Source organism: Cupressus sempervirens, chromosome 2 (assembly GCF_028749045.1).
Source record: "Cupressus sempervirens isolate cs-2001-9-10 chromosome 2, ASM2874904v1, whole genome shotgun sequence".
Classification (NCBI taxonomy): domain Eukaryota; kingdom Viridiplantae; phylum Streptophyta; class Pinopsida; order Cupressales; family Cupressaceae; genus Cupressus; species Cupressus sempervirens.
In genome coordinates, this window is record NC_143119.1 from 2,668,612 (window position 1) to 2,686,129 (window position 17,518).

The following is a 17,518-nucleotide window of genomic DNA, read 5'->3' on the forward strand; positions in this document are numbered from 1 at the left end:
TTATATTTTAATTTTTTGTATTCTTTTAATCCTTCATCTTTTGTTTCTTTATTATGTAGCACTTAGAGCTATGTTTAACTCCATATATTGTCCCTTAGGCCGTACGAAAGACTTTTAATGTCTAAAATTCCAGTCATTCCCAATTTGCATCCTTTTTCATCATGTTTTATTACTTCACAGTGGCACTCAAAAATTATGTTTAACTCTGTCCTTACTTATCTTACATATGTACAGTATTTTCATATATACAATATTTACAGTCGTTCTTTTCTCAGTTGTTCGTCCACTTAGGTGTGTTATTTCTTTCATGGTAGACTTTCAATTTCGAACCATTTACTGCATCGGCTGCTACTTCCTTCCTATTGAGTGTCCATAACTTAATTGTCCCGTTATATCCAACTTCTTGTATCTTGTATAGTCCGACCCATTTGACTTTGAACTTCCCAGGTCTGATTTCATTCCGTCTGTTATACTTAAGTATTAACTGACCGAGTTGAAAGTTGTTTAATTTTATGTGTTTGTCGTGCCATGCCTTTCTCCAGTTCTGTGTTACTTCGATGGCCCACGCTACATAGTTCTTATTCATTCGGTATGGCTGCTTCCGCATAGGTACCGCACCCTCGATTAATGCTATCCAATGGACACATAGCTCTGGTGGTACTCCTTTTAAGTCTTTATACGTCCAAGAAAAAATATCTTTATACTCCATGAATATTCTGAATGTTGCCGCCTTCAGTACTGGGTTCCAATCATCTCCTACAAGAATGTTCTTCGGATTTTCCTCATCACCCAAGTTCATTGTTTTCACTGTCGGCTCTTCATACTTTATCAGCTTATCTTTACTGAACGTATGGGCAGGTGTCTCATCCACCTGCGCTTCTCCCTCCTTCAGTTCACTGTATTCTTTCGGAAACTCATGGTCTTCTCTTCCTTCCTTGATACTCAAAATATTGCAGCTCGGAAAGACCTCATAGTCTTCCATTTGCCAATGTAGCAGTCCATTCACGGAATCTAAGTCGTCATCAGTTGACCCTCCTAATCTCAACACCCCTTCATCATCTGGTTCCATCCTTTTTTTCCCTTCGTCGTCATTCTCGCCTTCGCCTTTTGAGCCTGATGATGCTGCTTCTCCTACCTTCTGTGTATGCAAATCGATTATAAATCTCCTACCTCCTTTCTCCATTGACAGGGTGTTCCTTTTTCAATCATGCTTTACCTTTGCTTGCACTAGCCACCCCCGTCCCAGGATGGTGTCGTATCCTCTTTTCTTTAATGGGATGACCACGAAATCCAGTAAAAATGGATGTGTCCCAATTGTTACCGGCTGTGCCATCAGAGTGCCCAAGGGTTTTATCCCATGTTGATCTGCTGTAAGTAACTGAAAGGTGGGTGGCCACAGTGTTGGTTGTCCAAGTTTTTTCCAGATTTCTTCCGTCAGCACGTTCACTCTCGATCCTCCATCTACTATTGTATCCGTTAGCACCATACCCAGAATGCCCATCTCCACCACTGCTGGGTGTCTACTTGTCGTAAGTGCTTGTAACATCGGGTCTGTTGCTGCTGCTGCCAGGGTTGTTTCCTTACTATCCTTTGCTCCCTCTGTCACTCTCGGGGACGGTGTCATATTTATAATAGCCGTACGCAGCTGTGGCATGGTGGGAAGAAGATCATTTAATTTAATTGGCAATTCTGTTTGCATTATCTGTTTCACCATGTTTTGTTCCGCCAAGTTTCTCTTCGGGGTTTTAGCAGTGTCTTTTACTTGTGACCTCCGCTTTCATCTGCTTCTCTATCTCTGTTCGGGCTTTTTGTAACCTCTCCTTTTCTTCTTCCGCATTCAGATATTTTGCTTTCCTTGCCTGCTCCTGCGTGATCACCAACATGTTCTCATTGCATTTTTCAATACTTAATAAATTTACGCCTTGTTTTGGACATTTTGAATCTTCATGGTCCCTTGGACCACACCATCTGCACAGTAGCTGCGGCATCTCCTTCGTAGTACAATCCCTCGCGAAGTGACCCCAAAGATTACATGCTCGGCACTATATCATTGGCCGTCCACTCGCATCATATTGCATTCTACTTTGGCCTCCATTGTTATTGTTATTGTTTCCACCCCTTCCGTGTTTATCATTATTTCGATATCCACCTGAAGTTGCATCATTGCCCGTGTTGTTGCTATTGTTCGATGCTTCCTGCGTTAGTAACACCTGTTGGTGTCCTTTTGCTTTCAAGTTAAATGGGCACTCTTTCAAGGAATGCCCCGCCACTTGGCAAATGTCACAAAACTGCTTTTTCGGGCATGAACCCTTCGTATGGCCGTCCTCCTTGCAATTTGTGCTCCACAGTTCTCCTTTTATTGTATTCGGGTTTTTTTTTCAAATTCTTGAATTCTTTCATCATCCGAAGCATTTCTTTCTGTAGTGCCTTCACCTTCTTGTTCGATTCCTCATCGCTACTACTACTTTCCGAGGATGAATCTTTCGAATCAGAGGATTTATGCTTCTTCTTACTCATCTTCTGTTCTCTTTCCAAATCCATGGCATGAGTATACACATCAGAGTACGACGTCGGTGTTACAATCTTCATTTTCTTTTTAAGAGCCGACCGTAGCCTCTCCATGAAGCACCATTTTTTCAACCCATCCGCTAGTTGGCTCTCCATCTTTCCGATCAATTCTTTCAGTCGCCTAGCATAGGTTCAGAGTGTCTCATTCTTTCCTTGTTTGGTGCTGTAGATTTCTGCCACTATTTCATTATCATCTCGGATTAATTTGAATTCTGCTGTAAATTCTTTTTTAACATTCTCCCATGTATTAAGTTTCTGAGGACTAGTGTTAGAAAACCAAACTATCGCCACACCTCGTAGGGTCGCTGGAAATTGTCTTATCCAATCATCCTCATCCGTCACACCATTTTCCGTCCATATGGTTTCACACTTTTTACAATGTCTGATAGGGTCTGTTGAACCATCACCGTGAAACTTGGGTAACTTTTCTTTAGGGCCAGCCATCGTTACTTGCCTTTGATTCAGAGGTACTTGTGTACCTGCGCTATTCTGAGCTCCCACGCTGTTTTGGACTCCCACCCTGTTCTGTGCTCTTGCGCTATTCTGGACTCCTATGCTGATCTGGACTCCCGCGCTGTTCTAGACTCCCGCACTGTTCTAGACTCCCACATTGTTCTGTGCTCTCGCACTGTTCTGGACTCCCGCGCTGTTCTGTGCTCCCGCACTGTTCTGGATAACAGTCTTGTTCCCAACAACTGCGTTTTCTGGTGAAAAGTCTTCAAGTGACGTTCAATTCTTCGCCTGTATCCGTTTGTTCGGTGTATCGGGAATGAAGAGATCACTCCACGCTCGTGCTCCCTCGGCACTCCGAGCTGTGCGAGTTGTTTCCCTTCCGTTCAGACACTCTCCCCTCGGTGTATACAGGTTAAGGAACTCCTCCCTTGTTTCCTCCACCAAATTCAATTGTTGTCGAGTTTCTTCCAGCAATTCCTCGCCACTTCTTAGCCTACTAGGTGAGTGCACTCCCTCCGTCTGTGCCTCTTCAACCCTTCGGTGCCCCTCGACAATCTGCTGAAGTCTCTGTCTGCATTCTGCTTGTTGTGTTAAAATTAAAATTTCTTTTGCTGTACTTAGTTCATTTTTATCTTTTACCTTGTTCCAATCCTTGTTTGGCAAATTCGGCATTAATCCTCATTCCTTCGTTCTAGGTACGTCTGGCAACGGCGCCAAATGTTTACTGCATAGGGTAAGAAGTTCAACACATGTATAACACGATTCAATTCAGAATAGGTACTTATTCATGTATGCACTTGCAAATTACAATCCGATTACAATGACTACAATGATCAATTATGATTACCACGATGATTCCAAAGTCCATCTCGGACGTGTACATATACCTTTCCGAAGAGGTGACTCAAGCATCACGCGCCGTTCGAATACTACTCTACCCATCGGCTACACTATACATTTTACTAACAACAGTGCCAGCTTGTTTTTAGTATTCTACTATTTGGTGATGCAGATTTGAGGGCCAAATCTGATGCTTTCACGGTAGCTATGGGCTAGTTTTCAACCTTGTGCAGCACAGATCTTGAGAATGAATGATTGTTTGTTTGGATGTTTTCACCAATTTATGCGAAAAGTTGTCATATTTTAATTCAAATATTGAACCACCATTTTCAATTTCAACAAAACTTCAGAATAATGGTGTTTTGGTTACTAAAATGGATCAATGATGGTTAAGGATTTGGGATTCTTTAGAAGATCCAGCATCTTTTAAAAAAGGAGCCTCATAAAAATCTTATTCATGTGTTGAATTTCTACTTGTTGTAATGACCCTCCTCAAATCTGCTCTCAAAAAAATGCTGATGAAAGCTCAAGGAATTTCATCAAACAATTCACATGCAAGGGACGTATAACTGATATAGTATTTCAGCTGGCTTTAAATGACTCTTTTTCAATTTGCATCAATGAGAATCTTGTGCTAGAAGACTCCAAATGGACTACACAATGACCTAACATGAGTGTGCTACTAATTTTGACAATATTCAATGCATATATATGATCTAGGCATGAGAAATGAATACCTACAACCAACTGGCATTTTTACCAACATTTGGTATGCAAACTGACTAGTTGATAAATAATGATATTGAATTGCTTAAATGACACCAGCAACTATTATCTTCTTAATTGCAATGAAATTTCAAATACAATGCTCATGAAATATGGCCAAGACTTTTGGCATTTACATGGATTACAAAATGATAATGCTGGTGTAATGCATACTTACAGCTGAAATTTATAATACCCTAAAAACAATACTAACAAGGGAACTTGATTGTAGATGGCTGTAATAATTTCCTTCAATGCTACCCCTTCTGCTTTGCTTTTCCGATTTGCTTTTTCGAACTGCTTTTTCGGATCTGCTTTTTGAACTGCTTTTACAGACTACTTTTTCAGCTTGCTTTTTCGGTTCCGCTTTTTCAGCCTACTTTTTCGGTTCCATTTTTTCGGACTGTTACCATGTTAAATCTCAAGACCATATCTTTCAATGGCGTCAAGATTTCCAGCTTGAAGGGATTTCGTCCTTCAAACTATTGAGACATAATCTCTAGAAAATTTTCCAATTTCTTTGATATTTCCAAGCCTCTTAAAAAGAAGCTCTTCTATTTCTTTTATAGTGTTCTCACAAGAGCTCAATCCTTTGTTTTCTCTATGTGGGATAAAACATAACTCCCTTTATGTAACTTATGTCTCCAATGTGTTATAAAATAAAGGAGACTCTTTTAATTTAAATATTTCCCACAAACTATAGTCTATGCATTAATAAAGTTAAATATTAAATTTAACTTTATAAAATAGCTTTATCAATGCATAACAAATCTTATCAATGATAAACAAGTCTTCTTGTCGATTTTAAACAATTACCATCGACATACCCTGCCCTTGGATGTCCGACCATGTCCAAGATGACTTACTATAAATAGTAAGTATGCCCAAAGTTGCCTCAAAACCCCTCAAAAAGACCTGCAACTGAAACTATCTAGGCCAAATGGCCTCTAAGTTCCTTTAATGTCTTGGTTAGCCTACAGGACCGTGGGGAAATAGGCTAACGACAACATCATGCTATACATGCTAAAAAGGGGACATTACACTTGTAGTAGTGGTTGTCTCTAGAGGTTCTATTTCTTGATAGAAAGTTGAGTGCATTTTTTTAGGTTGCTTCAGTTATTCTATTCAATCTTTAGATTGGTTTTTTTTTTGAAGTATTGTTTTTTCCTATTATTACAACAGGTTTGAGTGGGTTGCTTTAAAACATTGTTTTTTGGGATAAATATGATTATCTTATTTTCCAAAATTCCGACATCTCATAATCTTATAAATTGTTTGAGCAGAAGAGATTCTTGATTTATTTTTGATAGCTTGTATCTTGAAATTGTATCATACTTTTTGTACTATCTTGGATTTTTTATTGCTTTTGACGATGGATTGCTGAGTTGATCCAAAACATCGATACAAAAACTACTAACCTATCAAATTTACTACAATGTGAATGGACTATGGAAATATCGTATCCTTGATTCTCTATGTCATAGGGTTTGTTGCATTTCAATCAGAATTTAGATAATTTAAATTCCAGAAAACTTACAAACCCAAAACAATGCTTGAAACTTTGAAATTATCAACATGGCCAGTTGTACATGATCACCGGTTTTTAAGGTTGGTGGTCTATAGCCATGTCAATGTTGGTTTTAGTAAATCATTACAAAATTGTCATCCTCACTGTTTTTGCTATAATCTTGTCACTAATTTTCTACAGGAAATATCATTTTACATATGGTTTTACATTTCAAGTATTGGTGATAGTGTATCACCCCTAGCCCAACATTTCCTTAAAAAGCTAAATACTAAAAGTGAGTTTAACCATGGAGGGAATTCTGTAGTGAGGCATGCTCAAGCTGGAGTAGTACTGGGACGGTGACCTCCTAGGAAGTCCTGGTGCTTCACCTTTGTGAGCATCACCCAGATGCAATGAATTCTAAGTGTTCCATTCCATCTCACGAGAGATGGATATGTGTGAACCATTATTGATGAAACATGGGTCAATGAGTTTGGCTCAAAAAAATACATAGTTGAATCTTGATAGCAATATCACATTTTGAAGTTTGTTTAACTTTTAGGTTATTTTTATTTAAATATTTTTTATTATTTTTAAAAATATTTTATATTTATTTTAAATATTAATATTTTATAAATTTATTTAATTTTTAGTTTTAAATTTAAGTTTATATTTAAATGTAGACTGGAAATGTAACAAGTTCATAGAGATATGCTAATCATATAGAATAACACAATTGATATATATATAAAACAAAGCATAGAATGTACCATTAATACCACAATATCAGTAGGCGAGGAAATGGTTTCTTTTATAAATACCAAAATCAACATGCGTACATTGACAATATTCATAGTACTTATAGAAGGGTCGTTGGTTGGAAGCCAACCGACATATTCCCTCACCTCCTAACTACCCAGCCCGACTAGCTTAAACAAGTACTAAACATAATTGCTACTTTATTCTGACTACAAGCATTCAAATTTAATCACCATTTGTTTTCAAATTTTTTAGGGGATGAACTTGTTTTCAAATTTTCCTTTGTTGAACTTCAACACAAATACGAAACTTATCAATTCTAGGCTTATAGCGCCAAATTTGTTATTCTTGTATTTGTATTTATGATTTCACTTAATTTGAAGCTGTATGATAGCATCAAGTTTTGTATCGATGTTGTTTTAACTGGTATCTTTGCATGTGACTTAGCCGTTTAGTTTTTGCAACCTTGTTTTGTCTTAGTTTGAAGCCATTATTACTTTCAAATCTTGTTTTGTACTGATCCGCTGGCCTTGCTTTTAGCCAACAGGAAGGTGTTGTCATTTGTGCTTTTCTTTAGTTGCTTTCATTTATGATATCTATAAAATTGTGCTTGTGAGATGAGATATTACCAATCTGGTGCTCAAAGCTGAGGTAAAAAGACGTGAACAATTAGTTATTTCATTGGTGCAAAAGCTTTTGAAGAGACATAATGCAGTGTGTATAGTTTCTTTATAGCTTAGTGTGTAGGATAGTTTAGATTTCAGGGACCTTTCCCATTCAATTTGAATAAATATTATATTTAAATTTGGTTGTAGCTTCAGTTATCTTGGGTGAGACAGAATAAAATGTTAACAAGCATTTGTCAGCTCTAGATTTTTTCGATTTGCGTGAGTTCTCAATGAACTTATTTACTCACAATTTGAATTACACAACAAATGCAGCAGAAACCAAGTGTATTTTATCTCTCAGATTGGTTAATACCTTTTCTCTCTCCAGTTCCATGTAATTAATCTCTATTCTATTTGGGTAGATTAATAATTAAACCGGTTAATTCAGACCTGTCTGAAATTGATGGAATTACCAGGCTGCAAATTCATTGGGTAGATTTATCATATTTTCAGTCTGTTTGCATGTCCTATCTTCCTGTTTTTCTATTTTTAAGGATCGAATGCATTGATGAGGTTCCAAACCATTCTCAAGGCACTTTTCATCTTCCTTCCATCCTGTACTTGTGCCTGTAGCCGTTTCCTGCTCCTCTCATGTCATCGTTATCTGATGTACTTTGATGTTGTTGAACTTGAGGATGACAATGGTCATTTAGATGATGGGAAATTGATTTTAGCCGCATAAACTTGATCAATCCAATATACATGGAACAATGTTATTATACTCTGGTAGTACAGTCCTTTGAAACTTAATAGTTAATACATTAGAGGAATAAAAGTTGGGCTCGACCATTTTCAGAAAAATAACAATATGGTGGGGATATGAACAGTCTAGTTCTGATGAGGCATATAGGTTATGTCCATAGGGATCAATAATTTATTTAATATATTTGGGATTTTGTTATTTCCTATGCTTGGCATTCGTGTTGGACTATAACACTGAATCATTTTGGACTTCATGTAAATCTGGTTTGTAAAATAAGCGTAACCACGCGAGTCTTCATTTGTGTTCCTGCCTTATTTGAATCAATGACATTGGATTGTTCTAGTTAACTTTAGATTTAAGTGTGCTGATTCTTCCTTGTAATATTCTTTCTGTATTAGAGTTGGACGTAAGAAACTGAGTCTTGCATTTTTGATCTGTGAATTAGATTTTTACTTCAACATTTCTCAGTCTCTTGTTATGCATTCATGATTTCATTTTCCAGGAATGGGCATATATGATGCTATGAAATTATGCAAGGCAGATGTATCAACTATATGCTTTGGCCTTGCTGCATCAATGGGAGCATTCCTTCTTGCTTCTGGAACAAAAGGAAAGAGATTTTGCATGCCCAATTGTAAAGTGATGCTTCATCAACCATATGGTGGTCAGTCAAATGACCCTTCGGTGAGTAATAGCTTGTACCAGATTCGGGCATTCTTAGAAATAACATGGTTCAGAATTTTTATGAATGCATTTCTTCTACAAAATCCAAATGTAGCAGCATTTTTAATTACACGAGTTTTGAATAACTGCGGTTATCAGAAAAATGTGTATATAGTTTTACAAAGTAAATACATGGAAGCATTTGTAATCTCTTGGCAAATAAGCCTTAGCGGGAGTCTTTCTGAATACCATTGTTGTGTAATCATTTCTGTTTCTAAAGAGAGAAGATAAAGTTACCAGCCTAATTTGGGTAATGCATGCTTTTGAGCTATCATTATTAAAATAATCTCTCCTAAGTTATACTGTTTCTATATTTAATGTTCACTTTTATATATTTTAAAAATCTTGTACAATAGATTCTTTTTGTTCATTGTATGTTTCCTTTTAGAATCATCTCTCTTGTAAACTCTTTAACAACTTTTCAGTCTTAGTTAATAATTCATTCGATTATTTTACCAATATGGTATCAAAGCTATTTTTTTGTCGAATTTTTTAAAATTTCTTAATTGAAATTATTTGTTCAATTTATTTTTCTGAAATTTGTTCATCCTAGGTTAGTTCGAAGATAGTAAGAGTTCATTTTGTGGAGTCCAACTAGAGTTTTTCATGTCCTTATTGATACCCTTACTGCAACCTTTTGTTTTTTTTGGAGGTTTGTGGTCAATTTTCGGTGGATTTGTTCCTAGTTGACATGTTTTTTTTCCCTGCTTAGTGGTCAAGGGTTTTTGAGCGTTGTTTTTCATCAGAATAACCACAAGCCTCTTTCCTGACCTATTCTTTTGCTCCCGAACGTCTTAAACTACTGTGTCCAACATTTTTGTTGTATTTCTCATGTCCTCATGGCGTCAGTTCTGTGCGACAAATCTCTCACACCATTCATTTTTTCGAAGACATTTGTAGTCGTTTGTTTTACATACGACCTTGCAACTCAACGATCATTACATCTCTGCCTCCCACGTGTCTCCACTCACATTTCAGTAATCATTCAAAAAATGTCATTTTCTTCGCACTCCACAATGACCTAAGGTTTATTTCAACCTTCAATACTTCTTCTATGGCCAAGGCATCCAATTTTAACCGTTTCCTCAGTATTCCAATGCCTTCGACTCAACTGACTAAGGTTTCTTCAAGACACTCCATTATTCCACGAAATTTGAGTGGTGTTTCTTGGAGGGTATTTGGAGCGCTTTTTTGGGTTGCTCTCAATTTTTTTGGGTCTTCCAATTTTTTTGCATTGGAATCTGTACCCAATTATTTTTCTTGTGTCTTAAAATGAGGGCCTGTTTCCTGTCTCTGTCATATAAAAAAGTGAGTGCCTTTCACTTGTTGATCATACTCTGCCTTGATGTTTGTGTTGCTATCCAGTCAACCACTTTTGACCTTAGTTTTCTACAATGACATGTTTGACAATTGTTCTACTCGAGGGGAGTAAAGAATTCAATGGCAGAAACTACAATACCTAGAAGTAACATACGATGACAATTTTTGAATATAAAAGTCTTCTCAAAATTGTTTTGGGCATTACTAATTGTCCTCATAAAGAAGGCAAAGAGTAGGATAATTTGATGAACAAAATTGAGAAGCTGTGCTGCTCATCAAACTGTTGGTTGCAGATGATTAGCTTCTGCAAGTTCTTCTTGTACATCTGCAAATTCTTTTAGCCTTCACGGTTTGTAAATTTTGTTTCTAAACATAAATTAATATTTGATTAAACATATTATACCCTGGTAAATGCTGCAAGTGATGAATGTGACAAGTAAATATTTTGATGTAAGAGGTCTTATATTTGTAAATGCTCTTGTCAACCTATTTTTGTGCTTTAATAGTTACTGTTTACAATGATAGTAATAAAAAAATGACAACTATTCAGACCTGTATTTTATAATTTTAGAGATGAGGGAATTGGATTCAGGCTATTTAATGCTTTTGCAGATGCAGGCTTTTAAGCACACACCTAAAGAAATGTGACTAAAACTAGAAGATGTGGACTGCTAGGCATTGATTGTGAGATTTTGATATGAGGCTAAGGTTATTCAGATTGATTTTTGTTTTTGCAGTTGCTTAGCAGATTTCTTCAGGAAAGGGAACTGAATTACCACCGAATCAAATTCAACAAAATATATTCCCGTATCACTGGCAAACCAGAAGAGCAGGTATGCTTGTAGAAATATATGGCAGACTTTGTACATGAATGGTTTTTCAGATAATGTAACTGTAGGTTCTATTGGGGCCACAACCTTGGAGGAAATAGAGTATAAAAGGGCTGTAACCTGATATAAACTAGCCATACGGGAAAATACCATACAAAAGACTAGCCAAAAGGGAGATTTGTAAACTTTAAAGGAGCAGGGATTATTATGAAGTAATTGGAAAATATTTGCTTGTTATTAACAGAGACCGAGAGGTCTATATATACAAAAGAATAAAGCAATGTTTCCTTAGGAAACGATCATAAAGAATAGAAATATTCTATTCTAGCTAAAAGAATGCTGAAGAAAGCTAACAAATAACTACAGCTAACTAAATATTAGAAACATTCTAATATTTACAGAAGATTACAATAGATAACCATTAGATACTAAACAGAGATAATAGAAACTATCTATTATCGTAATAGGGAGCAGGTCAATTGTCACTTAGCATTATCATTACAATTGGTTCTATAAACTTCTTTGAACTGCCTCAAGTACACTATTCTTGGAAATTGAGGGAAGTGCAAACAATTTTGAAGCCTCAAGACTTCCATTCTGAGAGTGAACCTGCAGTTAATCAACATAAAGATCCAAATCAAGACAGCAGTTTTAATTTTTTTAAAATATTCTCAAAATGTCTAGTAGAAGAATCCACAAGGATTTCCTAGTTTCCACCTTGAGAAACCAAGTTTCACCCAGGTAGAAGCACATCATTATATATTGACAATAGTATAAACCTTTGAGAACAGAGAGAGTGTGGAGAATTCATTCATGAACCACCAAATCCACCACCCTGACAAGAAGTTTGGATGCAATGTGGTAGCAATGGAACCTCTGGAGTGTAGTACCCTTATCCTTTAGATTGTCTACACTAAACAGCTCTTTCACAAAAGCCATTGCTTTAAGATCATCCGTGTTGAAGGTGTGTTTGAGGTACAAATGTGAAACAATGCCCCTATAAGAGGCATCTATTCCTTGATTATATTTTGGAACAATTAAACATACCACAGACCTTACAATCTATCAATTGGTGCCAAAACATTGAACAAGAGCCAAGATATATAGAACTTTTTTCATTTGTCACACAAGAGACGGGTATTCATTCAGGTGTAGACAATTGTAACCTACCCAAAGCCTCGAGTATTGTAGAGAATGCCGGCCACCAAATGATAGTGCTCAAGTGTAAATTCTTAAACCTTTAATTTAGGTATCAAAAAGTAGGTGGAGGTGTTAGAAACTAAGTAGTCTTTCCTGATCAATGTCTGTACCACAGACCTCTGTTGGATGTTGAACATTTCTTGCATTTGCCAAACAATGCACTATTGTTTAGGACTCTCTGAAACAGTGCTTAAAAGCTTCCCCATAAAGGTTGACTTTATGTCAATACTTTTAAGATGCCAGTATTGTAATCTGTCTCTGATACATTCATTAATGATAATTTGTGATCCTCATCCTAGTTCTAGGAATTTAGAGTTCACTGAAATTTTTAATTTTAGACCATCCAAAAGAGTACGAGTTGACTTCATTGTTGGATTTAATCATTTAAGACATCAGGAAAAAAGGAACTGCCTTTGATAAACAATTCTATTTCGGAGCATAATACCGCCCTAGCACATGCAGGGCCCACATTTCCTTTCACTGCATTATTAAATTAAGTTTAGAAAACTTTTCCTTTATAAAGTTGCAGATGCTCGGGGCTTTTTCCTGTTCTGTGTCAATTATCTCTTTAGGGCGGGTAAATGTTGTCTTTATTACTGTTGGTATTGTATGTATCCATGGGTTGTTCAAATAGATCAAAATTAATTAATGTTTAATGCTTTCTGAGTGGTTTGACATTAATTTCATTCAAATGCATCTAAAATGAGATTATGTTTCATGTAGATTGAAAAGGATACAATTGCAGATTTCTTTTTGAATGCATGGGAGGCAGTTCATTACGGTGTTGCTGATGCTGTTATTGATGATGGTAAAGTTGGTCTGGTTGCACCTATTGGAGAAAAGAAAAAACCACCCGTTTTGCGGGTGAACAGATTTTATTCAACAGTATATAATACTACACTTGAGGATTATATGAAACATATGATGCCCTCAGAAGAAAAGCTAATAAAGAAAAAACTGAGAGGCACTGGAGGAAGCAGTGGCGAAAAGAATTCTAGAGAAGAAAAGGATGCCCATCAAGCAATAGCATCAGCAGGAAGCAGTGGTGAAAAGGATTCTAGAGAGGAAAAGGATGCTAAGCAAGCAACAGCAGCCGTCTAAGCCTTCTAAGCTATTGAATGGTTTCTAAACCAGTGACATTCCTATTTGAACATTCAACCTTATTTCCTGAGAGATCTTTAGATGTTATAAAAGCTTCTATAAGAGAGCCTAAAAATGCAACATTTATTCTACCACTACTTGATTTGTTCTTATAAAGAATATTTAGCTGTCTAATCAGAATAACTAGTGCCTTCTTTCCTACTGACAGTTCATAGAAATGCAAGTTTTCTGATCATCCTCACAGCATTTACTACCTTTTTTATGCCATGAGCTGTCAAACATTGGAAGGAATTTTAAGATAAACCATTGGTATTGAGACAAAAAAAAAAAAATTTGCTTTCTTGAGAAATTCAATTTTTGTTTGCAAAAACCTACCAAGCATGCTTATCATATTTGAAATGAACAAACATTTATCTGATATTTGCAGAAGGATCCTTGAGCTCGGTAAGTCTTCAATGCTAATATTGCCTCCTGCAAACATTTTTTATGATTGTTGCCTGTTCCTTCCTTTCATAGCCTTCATGCTTAATGACAATTTTTCACGAATAGAGTCAGCCTTATGGTAGATTTATGGTTCCTGATATTACCAAAGCAGGTAGATTTCTACTACCTTTTCAACGTATAAAAACATGTTTTATTAATGTAGTTTGCGTCTATCAGTTTATGCATTGTGTCTTGGTTAAAGTTTTAATGAGTGGAGATCCTTAACCCCAATCAACAGTATCAAGAGAACAAGCACATGGCCAGCAAGTTGTTTTATAGTTTATTTTCCTGTGCAATCCAATATTTTCTTAAAAATACTGGTCTCCAAACAGGATGACACATTCCACTAGTTGAACATTTTGTTTTACTGTAATATTTAATCATCTGCTCATTTAAAATTTGCCAGGTGCCTTCATCTGGCTTTGGTAATTTTTTTAAGATTATGTGTGTTGTCTTTCCCTGCTATCCCTTATTTCTGGCCCTCTAGGAAACATTCTGGAAACGTGTTCCCTGCTGTCTCTGAAACAGTGGAACATAGTGTTGTACTTCCTATTCTTTTACACTCGAATTGCAATTATTATATAGCTACATTCAACTATTAATGTACTCACATTAACAAACATATCATTTTGATCATTTTTTTTGATTGATTTGTTCCATGAATTCCTTCTTCTGGGTATGATTGGTTTATAGATCACACTACATGATCCATCATCAGGATGCAAGAAAGGCAGAGAGGAGCCAGAGAGCAAAATGATGGATCATGTAGCATGATCCAAAATGTTGAATGATGGATCATGTAGTGTGATCCGAAATATTGATGGTAAAAAACTATTACATAATCATACCCAGAAGAAAGAATTCATTGATATGGATTGTGGAAATCTGATGATGTTGACTTGTTCCATGTCTTAATTGAATATCACAGCAATCTTAAATTTTTTTCGTAAGAAGCCAAAATGTACATACAATATAGAAGGTACCGGTCTCTTGAAACTCTTGAAATCATCTCTCAACAATTTATTTGGATTTGGAACACAACTTGGAACTTTCATACCCAATCATCATTCAAGGCATCATTTGCTATGCAATAAACTGTGAATTCATTAACAAATAAGATTGGAAAAGATATTTTTAATTTCTTGTTCTCTGTCTATCACCGTGTCTGATTACCTTAAAAGAAATTAAGAAATTTTAAGGTATTTAAATTTACAGTTGATTCTCAATTTTAATTTCATTTTGAAGTTTATCTATTAAACGACAATATAATTTCATTTTGAAGTTTATCTAATAAACGACTATTGTCATTTGATGCGACATGTCTTTTCCCACAATGTAAAATAGAAAAAATGAAGACATTCAAATGATTATCGTCTACACCACTGAATAGCTTGAAAATGAGTTTATCTCTCTTTTACAGGTAGAAGTCTGAGAATTGTTTTTCCTCCCTATATTTAGGAAATATTCTAGCTGTACAATTTATTATCTGATGAATTAGTTGCGGGTTCTATGTTTTTAGAGAGAACTATTAAAATGGGTTGAAAACCTCTCATAATAAAGTGGTGAATGAGAAAGCCTCCCCTCCGGGGAGGTCACTTGATTCAACTTGTATCATTACCAAAAATAAAATAAAATGTGTTAGTCCCTTTGCTATAGGATCTTAGTAATATTTAATAATATTTTTTTTTCAAGGAATCTGATTTGTGATTAGAAACCATTCTGTAGTCGGATTTGGTCATTGTTCTTTTTAGCTGGTTGTGCATGCATAATTTTTTTTCTGGAATTCAATCCAGTGGTCTTGAAGCTCTGGCATTGACTTTGAGATGATAAGTAAACTGAAAAGGGTAAGAAGTATTTGCTTCAGTCCCCTTAGAAGGCAAGCTGAAATATGACATTTGAAACTGTAGGCAATTCTAAAATATTTCTAGAAATTATAGCATTTTCTTGGCTAAACGTTGGTTATGATGTACACTATTGAGACTTTAATTCTAATGTAGCTATATCTCGAAGGAGCTTGCAACTTAGTCATCATTATGAAAGATGAAAAACATATGATTCCGCAATGTAAAAAGTAGAAATTTAATCGCCATTATAACCTTGAGCCTATACCATAAAGAAGTCCCCTTCAAAGAAGTTCCGACCCACAACCTTGTTTGCGAAGGAGAAGAGCCACTCAAAATTTTCCAATTTTAGGACTTAATTTTTAGGAGGAAATCTCTACACAGAGCTGTCCAATGACGGTGGTGTACAAGTACCTTATCTATGAAATGATTGTCTATCTACTATGGCTCTAGGAATTAGGAGCTTAGAGATGCCATTCGGCCATGGGATTCCTACTCCATCTTCGCGCAAACTATCACATTGATATCATCAACAATTGTTTGTAGAATAAAAATTTGCCTCAACAATAATGCATCAACTCTCGTGCCCCAGGTCGAGTATCAATGCAAGAAACCTAGGGGAAATGTTCGAGTTAGCCCAATATTTGTTCTCGTCCACTACAGAGTCTCGTCCCAACACCATTTTAATATCATCAACCTTCAAATGGTGGATGTAAGAAAACACGTACCCTTTGTTACACAATTTAGGTCTAGCTTCAAGATTAAGTCTAAGAATGCCATGTTGCTAATCTCTGAACTCCCATCTTTTTATTTAAAGGTGATGTAAGTTCCTTCATACCAAAATATGGTAAAGTTACTAATTAATGTTTGAAATGAAATTGTATTAATTATTTGTCGTAACTTTCTGTCTATGGAATTCTATTAATGTTGTAACAATTTGTCTATGAAATTGTTGTTTTGAGGAGAGAGACAATTTTATTGGTTGTTTTCTAAATGTAGATGATACCATGGCTACTATGGGTTTCTTTACCTTTGTACTTGTTTTGATTGCCATTGATATCTCCACACCTATCCATGGAGATGTAGTTCTCATGGTAGGGTCCCAATTGGTGGGTTATAAAGGTCTTCTTTTTGATGCCATTGGCTACTTTTTTATCAGCCACCTTGTAATAGATTGTCCTTTCTTGTGATTTAAAGCTGCTACCACTTGGTGGAAGGATTCTAATGATGAACATGTGATTGGATTGCCTTCTGATACTCTTTCAAATCTATCCTCTAGAATCCTCATGGATCCTTCATTCCTCTTGTTAATGTTGGTACTATCATCTCCTTTTGTGTGGACCCTTCTTTGTTTGTTGCTCCTTCTCTTTACCAATCTTCAGTTGATGTATAACTTACTCACCACTCTATCCCCTTGTGCCAACATTGTTTCAAACATGGTTTCATTACTTGTTTCCACTTGTGGTGGGGATCCTAGTGTTAGTATTGCATGGACACTAGTTCAAAAGCGTAGGAAAAATCATTGTATAGCCTCTATAAAAACCTCAACATCTTTATGATATAAATCTCTTCTTTTCTTAAACTATAAAACAAAAAACGAAAAAGTAATTGCATAATAGAGTTTTGGGAGGAGAGAATTGCATTGCAAGAATCTCCAAATTGCTTATATATCATTCAAATATTTAATTTTGTTTACACAAATTTATAACATCAATAAACAAGTTTGATTGAGGAGTTGTAAATTTAGGAATCAATAC

General features: G+C 35.9%; 1 protein-coding gene across 1 annotated transcript in view; it reads left to right on the forward strand.

Annotated features, from left to right (window-relative positions):
- The window catches only part of LOC149570792 (ATP-dependent Clp protease proteolytic subunit 3, chloroplastic-like), a 111,522-nt gene extending 97,731 nt beyond the window's left edge, over window positions 1-13,791 (forward strand). Inside the window, exons 3-5 of the mRNA XM_089812356.1 lie at window positions 8,766-8,947; window positions 11,044-11,139; window positions 13,060-13,791. Of these exons, the coding sequence (XP_089668482.1) occupies window positions 8,766-8,947; window positions 11,044-11,139; window positions 13,060-13,437 (656 nt within the window). The 3' untranslated portion in view covers window positions 13,438-13,791. The remainder of the gene's footprint in view (window positions 1-8,765; window positions 8,948-11,043; window positions 11,140-13,059) is intronic.
- Window positions 13,792-17,518: the final 3,727 nt, after the last annotated feature.